This window comes from Phocoena sinus, chromosome 16 (assembly GCF_008692025.1).
Source record: "Phocoena sinus isolate mPhoSin1 chromosome 16, mPhoSin1.pri, whole genome shotgun sequence".
NCBI lineage: Eukaryota > Metazoa > Chordata > Mammalia > Artiodactyla > Phocoenidae > Phocoena > Phocoena sinus.
In genome coordinates this window covers 16,216,763-16,233,553 of record NC_045778.1, presented here as the reverse complement: position 1 = coordinate 16,233,553, position 16,791 = coordinate 16,216,763, and the positions used below count along the sequence as shown (strand labels likewise).

The window sequence follows — 16,791 nt, the reverse complement described above, 5'->3', positions numbered from 1 at the left end:
TGAAGTGTTAACCTCTTCTGTCAGTTAAAGTTTAAGTTTTTTTATTGTTTACACTGTCAAGTAAATATGCTTATTAAATGGATACTTTTTAAAGGCTGAAAATAGATTCGTTTCATTAATCATATGCAGTCAATTTAGGATATATTTAAGCTGTGTTGAAACGGGAGGATACCACTCATCTGAATTAACCAAAATCAACCAGGAATTATGAAATTATATATACGCAGGACTTACTTATCTATTGCTTTTAATTATGTACAAAATTGTAATATGTTTGTCTTTAAAAATTACATATGTGGAGAAGTTTTAAAATCTTTTTTGTTTCTATGTCATTAGCTTCTTTCTGTGTCACTAAGTTTGTGCTTACATAATCATTTTACTGATGTAGTCTCTTGTGTGAGTCTATGATCAACTAAAAAAACTTTTCTATTTTAAAACAGAGAGACCTTTCTTGTATATGCATTAATTTGTTTTGTTATTCATTTATTTGTTTAGATTACTCAAAAGTTCAGTGTTGGGTAGAAGAGTATGTATTTTAAGATATTAAAACTATGAAAAACCTAATGTACAATGAGAAAGATTTTGAGAAAAATAGCTTTGGAGTAGATTGTTCAAAGCTTATGCAAAATTTTAATGAGAGTACTACCACAAACAGTAATAATCCTATAAAAATAGTAGACTTTAAAAAGACATTTCTAATAAAGTTAGGCAAATATAGTACTTTATCTTTAAGAGAAAGGGGGACATTTGCTTGATATTAAGAATATGTAAGGAAGGATTGAGATTGCTGGATTATGGAGTCAAAAGCAAAATAAAAGAAAATTGGGGCAGTCTAATCAATATGAACTTCTAAGTCAGCATGCAGTTACATTAAACAAAGAATAAAGTGGAATGGATGGCTATCATGTCTAGTGCTTTGTTCAGCTTTTTTTTTTTTTTTTCTTTTGCGGTACACGGGCCTCTCACTGTCGTGGCCTCTCCAGTTGCGGAGCACAGGCTCCGGACACGCAGACTCAGCGGCCATGGCTCACGGGCCCAGCCGCTCCGCAGCATGTGGGATCTTCGCGGACCGGGGCACGAACCCGTGTCCCCTGCATCGGCAGGCGGACTCTCAACCACTGCGCCACCAGGGGATGCCCTCAGCTTTATTTTTATACTTAGTATTCAGCTGCTCATACTAGGTAGTGCAAAAATAAATAAATAAATGGTATATGAACCAACAGTACTACTGTGTTACACTGATACCATTCACCTATTTTCTACAAGTTCTTGTGAGCTAAAATGAGTTGCAGAAACATTCATTGTTTAAAAGAATAGGATGTATAGTCAAACTGCCTTTCAGAAAAGGTTTTTTCCTTTCCCATGAATGGTGTCATAAATTTTTTAACTTTTCCAATCTGATTAACAGAAAAACTGGAATACATTTAAATTTGGTGGTTCTTGAAGAATGGTGAGACAGAGCTTTTTTTTCCTCCAGAGTTTTAGTTTAGTGTGGATAAGTATAAAAGTGTCCAGTACTCTTGACTCTAAAATATTGATGTTTGGTTTATATACAGGGAATCAGATCCTAAATAAATTATAATAATTTAAAATTCTATCTAAAACTTAAAATTTTAGCAATAATGAGAAATCTGGAAATTTTAGGTTTTATCATATGTGTTGTGAAGAATCAAGTCACCAAAATTAACAGTACAAGATTTAGAATTATGTTAGAAACATTTAGAGACAACATAGCATTAATCTTATGTAATAGAGAATATCAGGTAAAGTATCTGAAACATATTGATCATTTCTCCCAGTAATATTTGGAGACAATTTGGTGGCAGGATGTGGTTGTGCGTTTTCTTCCTCTTCAACCCTAATTGGTTTCTTTTTCAGAGTGTCACAAGGTCAGCCCTTGGAGGAAGTAGAGAAGCAAAGAAATTACTCTGTATTTGTCTCCCTGTTTGGATCCTCCCCTCCCCTGGTTTTTGTTTGTTTGTTTGTTTGCTTTTTAAATGAATATCTGTTTTCCTTAGGAGATAGTATAAATGAGATTATGTTAAATTACCTTATCATGGAGAAAACACTCAGTTTTCAGTCTTAACTTCAGATATAAGAACCATAGGATTAATGTTGGAACATTGTCTTTAGAAAATTTCTTCTTTTTTAATGCATGTTCCTATTTTTACCCTACTATGGAGTCCAGAGAAGTGGATAGTACCAACCTCTGTATATGAGTATAATTCTCATTGACCCAAAGGAGTTAATCTTATCTTTCAAAGTGGGTAATTTTTCTACACTAAAATCAAGTCATTATTATATTTGGAGAGCTAAACATGGTACAGGAATGTATCAGGGAAATTGATGAAAAGCCTTAAAAAATGAAAGCCTGTGAAAGCCTTAAAAAGTGATTTATCTTAAAATATTTTTTCTCTAATAATGAAAAGGATTTGGTAATTGGTGTATTTTCCTATGCTTATGAATATGCAGCCATTTATGGAAATAAAGTTTGCAGTCAATTTGCCAATGAATTGCATTGCATTGATTAGACGTTTTTGATCTTGCTTTGTAATAGTATTTTATTTGTTCTTTCAAATCATGGGTAGGCAGTGACCACAGGCCAAATCAAAGCAGCCTCCCATTTTTTATAAAGCCTTTTACATTTTTAAACAGTTGAAAAAAACTGAAAAGAAGAGTAATGTTATGACACCTGAACAATCTGTGAAATTCAGATTTCGCCGATAAACAAACTTTATTGGAACACAGCCATGCCCATTCATTTATATATTGTTTATGGTATTGTTTGGCTGCTTTTGGCAACTACAGTAGCAGAGTTGAGCCATTGTGAGAGAGATGTTAAGACCTGCAAAGCCTAATGTTTTTACTCTTCGGCCTTTTAGAGGAAGTTTGCCAACTCTTGCTTTAAATCTTGAAAATATATGGAAACCCTCAGTGGTAGTTGCATTTAATTAAACTGCAGATGGTTTAGACAACTGTGCTTTTTGAAGACCTCTGTGCTAACTCTCAGACTCAATAAGTTTCCTATCTTAGTAAAGACTTATTAACAAAGTGGGTTCTTTAATAAGTAATACAAGAATTGGCATAATAGCAATTGGCGTCACTCTTGACCTGTATGGACCTAACAGTCATGTTTTTCACTGTTGGCTAGCAACCCCAGGGATTTAAAGGACAGGCAGTCGTTTGTAGTTTTGCTGAAGCATGAATTTAAATTATGACTGTGCCAGAGTGGTGTGGCAAAGCACGTTCAGTCACCCAACCTGACATTTCAAGATACAGATAGTTTCTTTTGTGATAGCTCTTATAAAAATAAAGTCAACTGTGATTTTTATAGGGGAATTTATGTAATATAATTGCATTTAAATGGTCACCACAGAGGTCAAGGGCTTTATTGCAGGAGGAAGAAAATTCTAAGACATACTCAGTATCAGTTTGAAAGCAGGCATTAGGGCATTCTCCATCAGATATTGTCCAAAGGGAGAGAAACTGCTCCAGTTTTATACTTCTTGTATCCTAAAAGTCATCAGTTAAGACTTTAGAGCAAATCCCTTAAAATTATTAAGCCAGTCAACTCAGTCATCTTGATAGAAACTAACAACTAGTATATTATTACATATTTCATGCCTCTGCTGGCTCTTCAGTCAGTATTTAAATCCAGAGGATGTGTAACAAAGAAAATATGTGTTGAAATAGTAAGGAGCACTTGATTATGGTAAGGCAGATTGTTCTTTATTATCTTAGAAAATGTGTTACATATACTTTGAGCACTGTAATAATATTGCTATTTATTAACCCTAGTCAGGAATATCTGAATATTTTAGTACTAAGATCTTATTTTTTATGTTATTGTAATTGTTACTGTTTCCCTTTGAACTGGGATGAAGTAGAGAATTGCTTGAAAATTAGGTTAGTACAGTAATCTTACTGTCACAGTACAGATTCCAACCTGATTTTAACTTTTATATTGCTATTTTGAGGAATGCTGCTTTTTGATTTCATCATATTCTTCTGTACATACGAGAAAAAGTCTGTATTTTGATCATCTCCGATGATCAGTTTTTAATTCAGGGTGGTGTTTAACCTAGAAATACAGCATTTGGGAATTTGTAGGTCATGACTAAGTCATGTTGCCAAAGTGATTTGTCTTCTCTTCTATGCTTTCTGATTATAAGATTGCATGAGTTTAACATCCTCTTTTCTGTTTGATGAGTGTTAGACTATTTTGATATGCGAAATTTCACATAGCCAATGTGAGGTTGTAGAACGATAACTTCCACCTAATGTTAATGTCTTTTGACCCATTCTGACTTAAGATAATGTTACCTTTTACCTCTTCCATATAACGTAAAGAAATGTGTCAAATTTTGAAAGGCAGTGACAGTAAATAGTCTATTATTTATGCCTCTTCATTGTGCTTCAAGAGAAGCAGAGAATAGATGAAAAGAGACTGAGCTTTAGAGTCGCAGAACTAGATTCAAATGCTAGGTCTCTCCATCACATCCTGACTTTAACCATGGACCTCTCTGTGTATAGCATGTAAAAGGGCTATGATAATCTCAGCTTTACAAAAATTGATAGTACAGAAAGCACCCAATGTGATATCTGTCTTAGTAAACGCACGATCATGTTAGCTAGTTTTCTTTATTATTCTTTACATTAAGGTTCCACTAATGTTCAGTTAAAGCTAATCTTTGTCTTTGCAAAAGGAGAAAAAGCACAGCACACAAGTAAACAATAAATATAGTCCAGAACTTCACTTAAGGCATTGTTTAGCACGTTTCCATGTTTTCTATGTTTCTCGTACAACAGATCTTGCTGAACTGATCTTTTCCCCATTAGTCATTTGCTGGAGGTTATAACTAGCAGTGTAATTAATAAATTGGATGGAGTTTATGGAGAAGAGAAGATTCACAGAGTGCGCTCATTCCTTCACTACATGGGTGATTTCGGGGGGGGGATTAATAAATACATATAATTTTAATTATACAGTATGAAATTGGGGGGGATTATACTACAGTTAATGAAAAGTACGGTGCAGGTAAATTGTTTTTAATCTCATACAAGCTCAAGGCGTAGTTTGTTTGTTAGTTGCATTCTGTGAAAGATAGTAAGCATTCGTAACTAGTTTTTAATTAACAGATGCTCTTCTCTGTGAGTCTGCCTTATAGCTTTGTATCTGATTTTTTACACTATCACAACATTATTCAGGTAAATAAATAGGGGGAAAAACCTCATTTGGCTACCTGCTAACAACTCTTACAGGATTTGATCATTTCGCCTTTTGTGAGCCTCTTTAAAATGGGAACGATGACCACAACTCAACAGAAATACCTCTAACTTACAAAGCACTCTGTGTAGAGGAAGGCTTCAGCAACAATATGATTATCATAATCAGGCATTGTATTGGGGTAATTTTCATGGGTTTTAATTAATTTCGTGTAATGCATGTCATTCAGTACCATGGTTAATTTAGAATTGAATGTGTTAAGACTAGTTTCTGTAAAATTTAAAAAATCATATTGTAAAAACGTACTTATTAATATGAAAAGAGATATTATTAACCCTGCTTTATAGATGAGGAAATTGATACATAGAAATTTGAACTTAAGTAAGGTTATTTCAGTGAGTAGACTGATATTATCAGCTTTTAATGGTATGCTTTTTTTTCCTAGAAATGAGTGGGTCATTGGTGAGAAGATACTTGTTGTCTAATGATCTTGGAAATGTAGCTCATTATTTTAACCTGTTGAATAAATAAAATAGAAATGTTGAGCAAATTTTACATCTCAGTAGCTTTAGTTATAAAATTTCAACACAGGGAACTGGTTTTATAAATCATACCTGTACTTGTCTACAACGTATTGGCAGTGCTGCTTTTACTCCTCCCCACGCCCACCCCGAATATAAAGGCTTGGGAGCAATACACTATAGGAAATTTGATATAAGTCAGCTTGTGACACCCATGTGATTGTAGATTGTACTTTTCTAGACAAGTACCCATCTTCTTTGAGCCAGTTAAATATCTAGAATAAGAGTAAGAAGAACAACTGTGAGAAAGGTGGGTGTTGAGACTAGAGAAGACTCAGGTTGTGGAAACATAAAACCAGAATTCAAATGTTTGAAGGACTGTCAGGTAAGAAAGTGATTAGGCTTCTGTTTGACTCCAAGGAGTTAAGCTTGGACCTGTGTATGGAAGTTAAAGTGAGAAAGATTTTAAAAGAACTTGGCATCTGTCAGAACTGTCTGGAAATGGTAATGGTTTTCCTTGGGAAATAGAAAGTTTCCTGTGTTTTGTCTGTCATGGACTAGACTGTCACCTGATGTGCATCAAGAGGGTTAGAGTCTGACCATGTATTTTCTGTTACTCAAATAATGAGATTAACTAAGTGTGCATTAAAGTGGAGTGGAGAAAAGGGATTTCTAGGAAGTTTCTTTACGAAAAGGAAGACAAAACGACAGATTTTAACTACTTTTAACTACTTTTTGTATAACACTTTTCCACTCTAGTATTTCCTTCTACTATAAAGCAGCATTTCTTTGTATTTTCCAAGGAGAACATAGTTGATAAGTTTAAAGGCCTTTACTTCTGTTTGTTGGTGTTCACTAAGTATAAACAAAATATCAGAGTGTTTACTGCAATATTATTCCAAGAATACAGAGTAGTTCCTTAAAGCAGTGATAAGATGAGAAGGGAAGTAAGTGCTTTACTTGGATAAACTTTAGAAAAGAATGAAGTATGACCTGCTTGGTTTAGGGATTCTTTGTACTCTTCAGCCACTTTCTGGCTTTTCTGTATTGCCACATTATTTTTATTCACCAGATAAAATCCCCTTCATGTAGCTCCTTTCTGTTCACTGGTTTCCATGATCTGCTAGTCCACTTTTAAAAGGGCCGCCAAATTGACAGTGCTGCTTTGTTGTTCTTCCCAGCTCTACTCTAGGGCTCCTGCCGCTGATCTCAAATGCAGGAGCAGCAGAGGTGCTTTGAGAGAGAACAGAATGTCAGAGAGTCCAGCGGGGGACCAGCAGATTGTGGGAAACCATGTGACTGTGTGATTCACATCTCCAAGGAGAGAGAACCGGTTGTTTCTGTGTCTAGATCCACCCTGTTATGAGGATAATACCATCAATAATGTAATTTAAATTGCCTGGATGCTTTGACACTGGCTTGAAAAAATAAAACTTTTAGCAGTGAAGTTACTGGTCAGATGAGTTTGAGTAGAACTGAATTTGATGACATTTAAATCAATTTAAATCAAAAGACAGTGGATAATGACTTGTAGTTTAAAACTAATGTTTTAGGTATTATGGGGAGAGGGTAACTCATCTATGTATATATATATTGTCACTAAAATATTCACCTTGATTTGTTTGCTACCAACCTTAGATGACCTGAAGCTATTTGGTTTGTATATTGCTTCTAACAGTGAAACCCTTTAAAAGGTGATTTGTGTAAGGCTTGCAGTAGGAAAACTTGTATAAGGCTTGCAGTTAGAAAACAAACAGTTCAAACAAAACAGTTTGAAATAAGTAAATTTCAAATTTTGTCTTAAGGCATTTTTGTCTTATCATGGATTAATTTCTTAGGCTCCGTTGTTATGTTACTGCTAATGAACTATAACTTATGAATTTGCGTTTTTGTATACATTTAGATCAAGGAATTTTCTTCAGTCCTTAGAACGTTCAGGAGGGAATGATGGTAACATTAATGTTAGGACAGTGTAACATGGACCTTTCTTTTAATCTATAATTCTAGGACGACATAGACAGCCTAAACCCAGTTCTCAGGGACAACCCGCAACTTCAGGAAGAAGTGAAAGTCTGGGTAAAGGAACAAAAGGTTCAGGAGATTTTTATGCAAGGTAACTGTTTTGAAGTTATGCATTAATATATGTATATTTTTTGGGAACTGGGCGGTTTCTCATGTTTGGTTTTGGTTGTTCAGTTATATGCAATACAAATAGAAGACCCAGTCTAATATTTTGAGTTATATACAGGCCAGGGAAAATAATAGCAAAATCAGAAAAATTTCAATAGGAAATTGGTAACTTCACCAGTTATTGAGCTAATTTCACCACTAATTTGAGCTGAATGCCTGAAATGAAATTATAACCACACAGGTGTTTTGTTAATAGGAAAATTTCCATACTGCAGAATGCTTTAGGTGTGTCCTTCCTGGAGAAGGAAGCATTGTTTGCTGTGGAGGGTTGCCCAAAGCCACAGTTGATTTCCTTTGAAGAATGCTGTTGGTATCTGATAAAAGTGGCCTATTTCAGTTTGCCTTCCTCAGCAATGACCACAATACTAGTCTTAGTTTTGTTTCCTTTTTTTTAGTAAGTTGTAGGTTTGTCTTCAAACCAGTGAGATTTTATGATTCTTAGTGATTTCTTTTCCTGTCAGTAAAATCATATATTGAAAATGTAAGCTCCTTGTGAAATTGAACTGAAACCGCAACAATATGACATGGATCCATGGAGTATCAATATTTGTTTGAATGTTTCTAAAAGGAATTTTGTTGAATTCCCATGTTTATCTGAACCTCAACTTCCATGCCATTTAATTTAAGCATTAATAGAGATAATCTCAGTTGTGGCTGCCTTTCTTTGTACGGGTTTTTATAGCAGCAGATCATCTACTTATTAAATTCTTCCTAGGCTAGGTATTTTTTAAACTTTTAATATGGAGAATTTGAAGCATACAGAGAAATAGGCACATGGAAGTTCACCGGAAATATTCTATCTCCTGGTTCCAACAACTGTAAAATAAAACCTTGGTAGGTTCTGCCCCACCCATACTCTCATTTATTTCTGTCAATTTTCAGACATTGCTGTGTTCTATTTTTAAACAAAGCCACCATACCATTATTATGCTGAAAAATTAATAGTTCCTTAATACCAAATACTGAATACTCAGGTTCAAGTTTCCATTTGTCTCATAAATGTCTTCATTGATTTTTCACAGGATTGATTTTTATTTTATTTATGTATTTTTAACCTGGGATCCAAAAAATGTACACAGATTGATTAGTGGAGTGGATATGACCCATCTATCTCTTTTTTCCTTCCTTTCCTTTCAATTTATTTATTGGAAGAAGCCAGGCTAATATTTTTTTAAAGTAACTTTTTTTTCCTTGTCATATTCGTAGAGGTGAAATCATTAAGGCAGTAATCCTTTCCATCCTAAGCAGAATTACGTGAGACTGACTCCAGATTCTGTGTGGTGGTAGAACAAGACAGTTAAGATGGTGTACTGACGGGAATTGAAAATTGGTCATATTTGGAGTTATTCTATAAGCTATTTCTATATTACATTCAGAAAAAGTAATTTGGAGTCTTTTTCTTCCATAGTTAAAAATTCTAAGACTATAGTTTGTATAACAGATTACAGGTATGAATGTGTTTGATTTGCAGGTAATATGGAATACTTTCTACAGATGTGTTATTTGATTTATATTTTAGACTGATATTAGCATAGATTTTTTTTTAAAACAGTCAAACATTAAATCATTGATTGATATGTTAAATGTCTTAACTGTAGAAGAAAAGGCATCAATCTAGGAAGCAGAAAAATAAATTCAGTTCTAGCTCTTTCACTTAAAAATTTATTTAACCTATCAATCTCACTTTCTTAATTTTTATAAACAGGGAAATATCTGAGAGTTTTTGAATAAGATTCAAAAAAAATTGAATAAGCACCTGCAAATTGTGAAAGCATTTTGTAAATTGTTAATGTATAACACTGTGATATTAACAAGGTGCACCAGAGGCCCCCCCCACAGTTCTTATTAAACTTTCAAGTATTTGATACCATTTTAGTACCTGTGAATTGAAGAAATTTTTATCTCCATTCTCTTTTGTTTTAAGACATATTTAAATATATATAGATATATATCTTTTATTATTTAATTATTACCTATTTTCTGAAGGATATCTGTATACATATATAGATATCATTTAAAAAAGTGAGTTTAATCCAAAAGTACACCAATATGGCATTTTAGTATTGTATTTATAAATTCAGTTAACAGTCTCTGCATGTTTTAAGACTTTGGCAGCTTTTCCTGTCACCGGAATCAAAATTTTTAGTTGCTTATGGTAAAGTTTTGGCAACTAGAAGGTTGATACACCAAGTTCCAAATTACTTTTCCGTTTCATCCATGAACTGAATCATGTATGATGTGTGTTTTTTTTAAGGTCCTTATTCCTTGAATGGATACAGAGTGAGAGTATATAGACAAGACTCTGCCACCCAGTGGTTTACTGGCATAATTACTCATCATGATCTCTTCACTCGCACCATGATCGTTATGAATGATCAGGTAAATAGTCCAATTTTTGAAAAGAGATGGTTACAATTCACATATCCCATGCCTCTCCTCTGCCCCCGCGCCGCAGTGGATCAGTAGGTTGACACCAAATAATTTTCATCTCTAGGTGCAGTCATGTAATCCTAATAAGTTCAAATGTGTCTGATGTTATATAGAGTTCACTTGAGGTCACAGCGAGATAGTGATGCCAAATTTATTTCAACACTGATAAAATCAGTCCCTGAAATGGAGGCATCAAACTCTTATTTGTTTAGTCTTTTTTTTTTTTTATCAGTAGGTCAGCTAAAACTTTCTTAAAGTCTCAGCTTTTCTGCCCCTCCAGTAATAAAAATATTTCCCAAATGGTTTCTTTTCATCAATGAAAACTTAAATGCACATTGAAGTTCTTTTTACATCAAATTCCAGAGTTGGGATGCTCCCTTAAGTTTTATAGTGAATATGGTGAATGTTAAGGATATGAATTTCATAGGGAGTTTTTTTGTTTGTTTGTTTTTTTGTGTTCTTTTGCATTACGCAGGCCTCTCCCTGTTGTGGCCTCTCCCATTGCAGAGCACAGGCTCCGGACGCGCAGGCTCAGCGGCCATGGCTCACGGGGCCAGCCGCTCCGTGGCATGTGGGATCTTCCCGGACCGGGGCACGAACCTGCGTCCCCTGCATTGGCAGGCGGACTCTCAACCACTGTGCCACAAGGGAAGCCCTCATAGGGAGTTTTAAGTTAACAGTCTGAAAGTCTTAATTTCAAATCTTTTAAAGCTGTACTGTATTTACCCCCAGAAAATAGATATTTACACCTTCCTACCTGAGTGGATTATGGAGGGTGTCTGAATAAATGAGAACCCCCTCTATAAACAATGCAGATGCTTTGGTTAAAATTCTAGTCAAAATGCTAAATAAACTATATCATTTAATTTAATTTTTTTCCTTAAAAGCTAACAAACTTTGACCTCTCAGTGAAGCACAAAATTGCCTTTAGTTTTAAAAATAGTTCTTTCTTTAACCTGTCTTTAAAACTATAATTCATTTATATGATTTTTGTCCTTTTCTGCTTCCCATGCTCTACCTTCTTCTTTTTTTTTTTTTTGGCCGCATCATGCAGCTTTCAGGATCTTAGTTCCCTGACCAGGGATTGAACCTACGCCCCAGCAGTGAAAGCGCCAAGTCCCAACCACTGGACCACCAGGGAATTCCTGTCATGCTCTACCTTCTTGTTTTATTTTACAGCTGTTTTTGAAAATTACTTTTTATTTTTGAAATACATTTTATGACTTGTCAGTATACTCTTGAATAACTCTAATCCTTGTTTTGCAAGGTATACTTGCAATAGATGTATTTGCTTTTTAGTTTTTAGTTAGCATGTAAAACAGTAGCCTTATCTTTAATGGTTAAAGTTGATTTACTGTAAGTCTGACAGTATCTCAAGCTGATTTCTAAACATCTCTACTCAGTAAAGAAATTGTACCTAATATCACATTGGCTAGCTGATTGGATTTAATTTTTGTTCTTGTTTTGTGTCATGGATTAGGTACTAGAACCACAGAATGTCGATCCTTCTATGGTTCAAATGACCTTTCTAGATGATGTTGTTCACTCTTTGTTAAAAGGTGAAAATATTGGCATTACATCACGGCGAAGGTCTCGTGCCAGTCAAAATAGCAACACTGTTCACGTATGTATGTTGTTAGTGATGGATTATGGTAAAATATTTTCCCTTAAATTACTTAGGATCAGGTAGTGAACAATCATTGTTAATTGGTTATTTTTAGGGTCATTATACACGTGCCCAAGCAAATAGTCCCAGACCAGCAATGAACTCCCAAGCTGCTGTACCAAAACAGAATTCACACCAGCAACAAAGAAATATTCGTCCAAATAAGAGGAAGGGCTCAGATAGCAGTATACCAGATGAAGAGAAGATGAAGGAGGAAAAATATGATTATATAGCACGAGGAGGTAGGACCCACCTTTTTTAAAGGGCATGAGAACATATAAAACAAAAATACATTTAAAATATACTTATTTAATATTAATTTGAAAGATAAAACTGTTCTTTTTTTAAATCTTATAGAAAATGCTAAAGGTAAAAACAAACAGGTGATGAACAAAAGAAGGAAACCTGAGGAGGATGAAAAGAAACTAAATATGAAAAGACTACGAACCGACAATGTTTCAGACTTTTCTGAGAGCAGTGACTCAGAAAATTCAAATAAGAGAATAATAAATAATTCCTCAGAGCAGAAGCCAGAGCATGAGTTGAAAAATAAAAATACTTCAAAGATAAATGGAGAAGAAGGAAAATCCCAGAATAATGAGAAGGCAGGAGAAGAGGCACTAATAGATAGCCAGCCTCCCTGGGATCCAATACAGGAAGATAAAAAACACGAAGAAACAGAGAAACAGAAGTCTGTTGACTCTCAGATTCAAGAAAAAATGATTATCCGTTCATCAGAACAGGCCACACTTTCTGATCACAATTCTAATGATTTACTTCTTCAGGAACACAATATGGAGAAAACACACACAGTGGAATTATTACCAAAGGAGAAGTTTGTATCCAGACCACCCACACCAAAATGTGTTATTGACATTACGAATGACACTAATACGGAAAAGGTGGTTCAGGAAAACTCAAGTACCTTTGGCCTTCAGACACTTCAGAAAATGGATCCTAACATTAGTGATTCAAAACATTCAGTCACAAATACAAAATACTTGGAAACAGCAAACCAAGATTCTGACCAGAGCTGGGTCAGTGATGTAGTTAAAGTAGATTTAACCCAGTCAAATGTTAGGAATGCTTCTTCAGGAAATGAAAACCTGAATATGGAAAAAGAGAGAAATCAGTATGTCTCTTACGTATCTTCTCTTAGTGCAGTTTCTGTCACAGAAGATAAGCTGCATAAGCGAAGTCCACCCCCAGAAACTATAAAATCTAAACTTAATACTTCAGTAGATGCTCACAAGACAAAGTCCAATTCCTCACCTGAAGTTGTTAAACCTAAAATTAACCATTCCCCTGAGTCTGTAAAGTCTAAGCCCACTTTTGCAAACAGCCAAACTGCTGGTGAAAGAAGACTGGCAAATAAGATAGACCATGAGTTATCAAGATGCAGCTTTCATCCGGTTCCTACTAGAGGCAGTACATTAGAAACTACAAAAAGCCCTCTTATCATTGATAAAAATGAGCATTTCACAGTTTACAGAGATCCTGCACTTGTCGGGTCAGATACAGGAGCTAATCACATTTCACCTTTCTTAAGCCAGCATCCTTTTCCTCTTCATTCTTCATCCCATAGAACGTGTTTAAATCCAGGTACCCATCACCCTGCCTTAAGTCCTGCACCCCACTTACTGGCTGGATCATCCAGTCAAACTCCATTACCTGCCATTAACACTCATCCTCTGACTAGTGGTCCACACCATTCTGTTCATCACCCTCACTTACTTTCTGCCGTGTTACCTGGAGTGCCTACTGCCTCCTTACTCGGTGGCCCCCCACGACTGGAGACTGCTCATGCCAGCAGCTTGAGCCACTTAGCACTAGCACACCAGCAACAGCAGCAGTTGTTACAGCACCAGTCACCTCATCTTCTTGGACAAGCCCACCCATCTGCTTCATATAATCAGCTTGGACTTTATCCAATTATTTGGCAATATCCAAATGGAACACATGCATACTCAGGACTTGGTCTGCCTTCTTCTAAGTGGGTTCACCCAGAAAATGCAGTTAATGCTGAATCTTCGTTGAGGAGGGTAAGTTAAGCTGTGGTTTACCTCATGTCATATATTTATTAATCAACATATGTACAAGTGCTTTTTTCAGTATCCCATTAACTTTTTAGATTTCTTATTATAAAATATGCTAGAATTTTTGAAACAGTTATTTTCCTAATTATGATGAAACTTTTGATGCTTAGTAACTTTAGAACTGTAAAGCTAAAATCTCAGAAAAGCCTATTTACTTTTTTAAAAAGCCAATTTAAAGAAGTAAACCTCTTAAGTTATTTCTTATATACTTAGTCTTCATAACTAATTATATATCCATAATTATTTTGCTCAGGTAAATTTCCTAGAAGTGAAACTTCTGGATATAAAATTTATGTAAAATTGCAAGGCTCTTGATATGTATAATCAAGTTATTCTTAAAAAGACAAATTGTTATGTTTCCCAGTTAGATACATTATATTGATGTATATTACAAGCTATGACTCTCTAAGCCTCTAGTTCTCTTAAGGGTGCGGAGGCTGGAGAATCCTGATATTTGGGAGTGAAGTTGGGGCTGAGAGTCTCTCTGCCTGACAAAGTATTGCTGAAGGTGGGGGACAGGGCTCTTTCTTCTTCCTTCATGCGCTGTGTGGTTTTTCCAGCCATATTAATTTCCATGCTAAGAGATGGTTGTTGAGGGCATTACCAGCCCCATTCTGAAAACTGGGGATTGGGTGTCACCGTTAAACTCTAGGAGGCAACTTAATCCTTGGTGTGGACCAGGATGCTCTTCAGGTTTTCCCCAGAATCTTTCAAAACACATTTTATTGTGGTAAAAGCCACAACATTAAATTTATTTAACCATTCTAAAGTGTACAGTTTAGTAGTGTTAAGTATATTCACATTGTTATGCAACAGATATCTAGAACTCTTTCATCTTGCAAAACTGAAACTCTGCCCATGAAACACTAATTCCCCTTCCCCCTAAGTTCTTGGCACCCACCTTTCTACTTTCTGTCTCTATGATTGTCTGCTTTAGGTACTTCATTTGAGTGGACTCGTACAGTATTTCGTGTAGCATAATGTCCTCAAAGTTCATCCATGTTGTAGCATGTAACAGGATTTCCTTCTTTTTTAGCTGAGTAATATTCTGTTATATGTATATAGGTATATACAGGTACCTTTGTAATCTGTATAACTTCAGATTTCTGGATCTTGTAGAATTGAGACCTTATTTTAAACATATATTTGAATGATCCTGTGTACATGTGTATATATATATATTTTTTTTCTTGTGTGAGGTATATGTATATTTTTAATCTAAGAAATTTTATAGCAGCATATCTTTGGTGTGATATCATATTGCTTTCACATTATCATTTTGAGATGTAAAATGTATTCCCTTTGGTAAAACCAAAGGATTGTATTTTCCCAATATCTGATTCAACACAGTATAACTCAACAAAGCATTTTCTGGAAGAATTTCAGTGAGTCATAGTATAGAAACAGTTCTTAAGCATGTAATTAGATAGTTGTAAGTCTCAACATAGAGATCAATGTCACCAGATACTATGAGAAAGGCAGCATGTTGATATTAAAAAAATTAATTTTGTTGTACCTCCACACCTCCAAGTTTAATGGTCCATCTATAGCTTATAGTGAAATGGAGTACAAATGGGCCTTGAAAATGTAATTTTCTGCCAAATCTAAATAAATTATGACATTGGGAAAATTATTATTTTTTTTTTTTGCGGTACGCGGGCCTCTCACTGTTGTGGCCTTTCCCGTTGCGGAGCACAGGCTCCAGACGCGCAGGCTCAGCGGCCATGGCTCACGGACCCAGCCGCTCCGCGGCATGTGGGATCTTCCCAGACCGGGCACGAACCCGTGTCCCCTGCATCGGCAGGCGGACTCTCAACCACTGTGCCACCAGGAAAGCCTGGGAAAAATTATTTTTGACAAGAAAAATTGGCAAATAAACTTGATGAAATCTGGTGAAATGTATTTTAGCAACATGTTTTCTATTTTTTTCTATTAGCAGCATATAGTCTTTTGGTGATAGAATCTTAGGAAATCTTAAAAGCTAGGTTCTGTGTACATCATTTGTAAGTTAAAGGCAAAGATTTCAAGATCTGCAATCAGTAAATAAATTTCTGGAAATAACTTTTTTTTCTTTTTTGGCAACACCGCACAGCATGCTGGATATTAATTCATGCCCCCTGCAGTGGAAGTGCAGAGTCCTAACCACTGGACTGCCAGGGAATTCCCTGGAAATAACTATTTTAATGCTGATTGATTTTTTTCATCATATGGAAAAATCCATATAACTCTGTTAGTTACTTATTTGTCTGGATATTTCTCATAAAATAGTTAAAAAATATACTGCTATATTAGTATGTCACATACTTCATAAATATACTACTATTAAAGTCCTGCTGTGATACTGTGTTTAGCTTTTTCTAGTAACTGAAGGATGATTTAAAAAAATTTTTTTGATAGAATTCTCCCAGTCCTTGGTTACATCAGCCTACCCCTGTGACCTCAGCAGATGGTATTGGATTACTTAGTCACATTCCTGTCAGACCTTCCAGTGCAGAGCCTCATCGGCCTCTTAAAATTACAGCACATTCCAGTCCACCATTGACAAAATGTTTAGTAGATCATCATAAAGAGTAAGTTCACCAATGCTTAAAACTTATCTTTTATTATTTTTCTTAATTCAGTTTATAAATAGATAATTTTAACAAATGTCTTAAAACTGGG

The 16,791-nt window shown here is 35.2% G+C and overlaps 1 protein-coding gene across 8 annotated transcripts in view; it reads left to right on the top strand.

The window, feature by feature from the left end:
- JMJD1C (jumonji domain containing 1C) overlaps positions 1-16,791 on the top strand; it is a 305,528-nt gene that overhangs the window by 253,032 nt on the left and 35,705 nt on the right. For 6 of the 8 annotated variants that reach the window (XR_004346113.1, XM_032607635.1, XM_032607631.1 and 3 more), the window contains 6 exons: positions 7,756-7,861; positions 10,193-10,317; positions 11,849-11,992; positions 12,090-12,276; positions 12,392-14,076; positions 16,528-16,700. Coding sequence is in view for 7 of the 8 variants with exons in the window: in XM_032607631.1 (XP_032463522.1) it covers positions 7,756-7,861; positions 10,193-10,317; positions 11,849-11,992; positions 12,090-12,276; positions 12,392-14,076; positions 16,528-16,700 (2,420 nt within the window). In the remaining variant the exon portion in view is untranslated. Of the gene's footprint in view, positions 1-6,929; positions 7,134-7,755; positions 7,862-10,192; positions 10,318-11,848; positions 11,993-12,089; positions 12,277-12,391; positions 14,077-16,527; positions 16,701-16,791 lie in introns of those variants that run through there. The other 2 variants (XM_032607633.1, XM_032607636.1) reach the window with 2 other exon arrangements.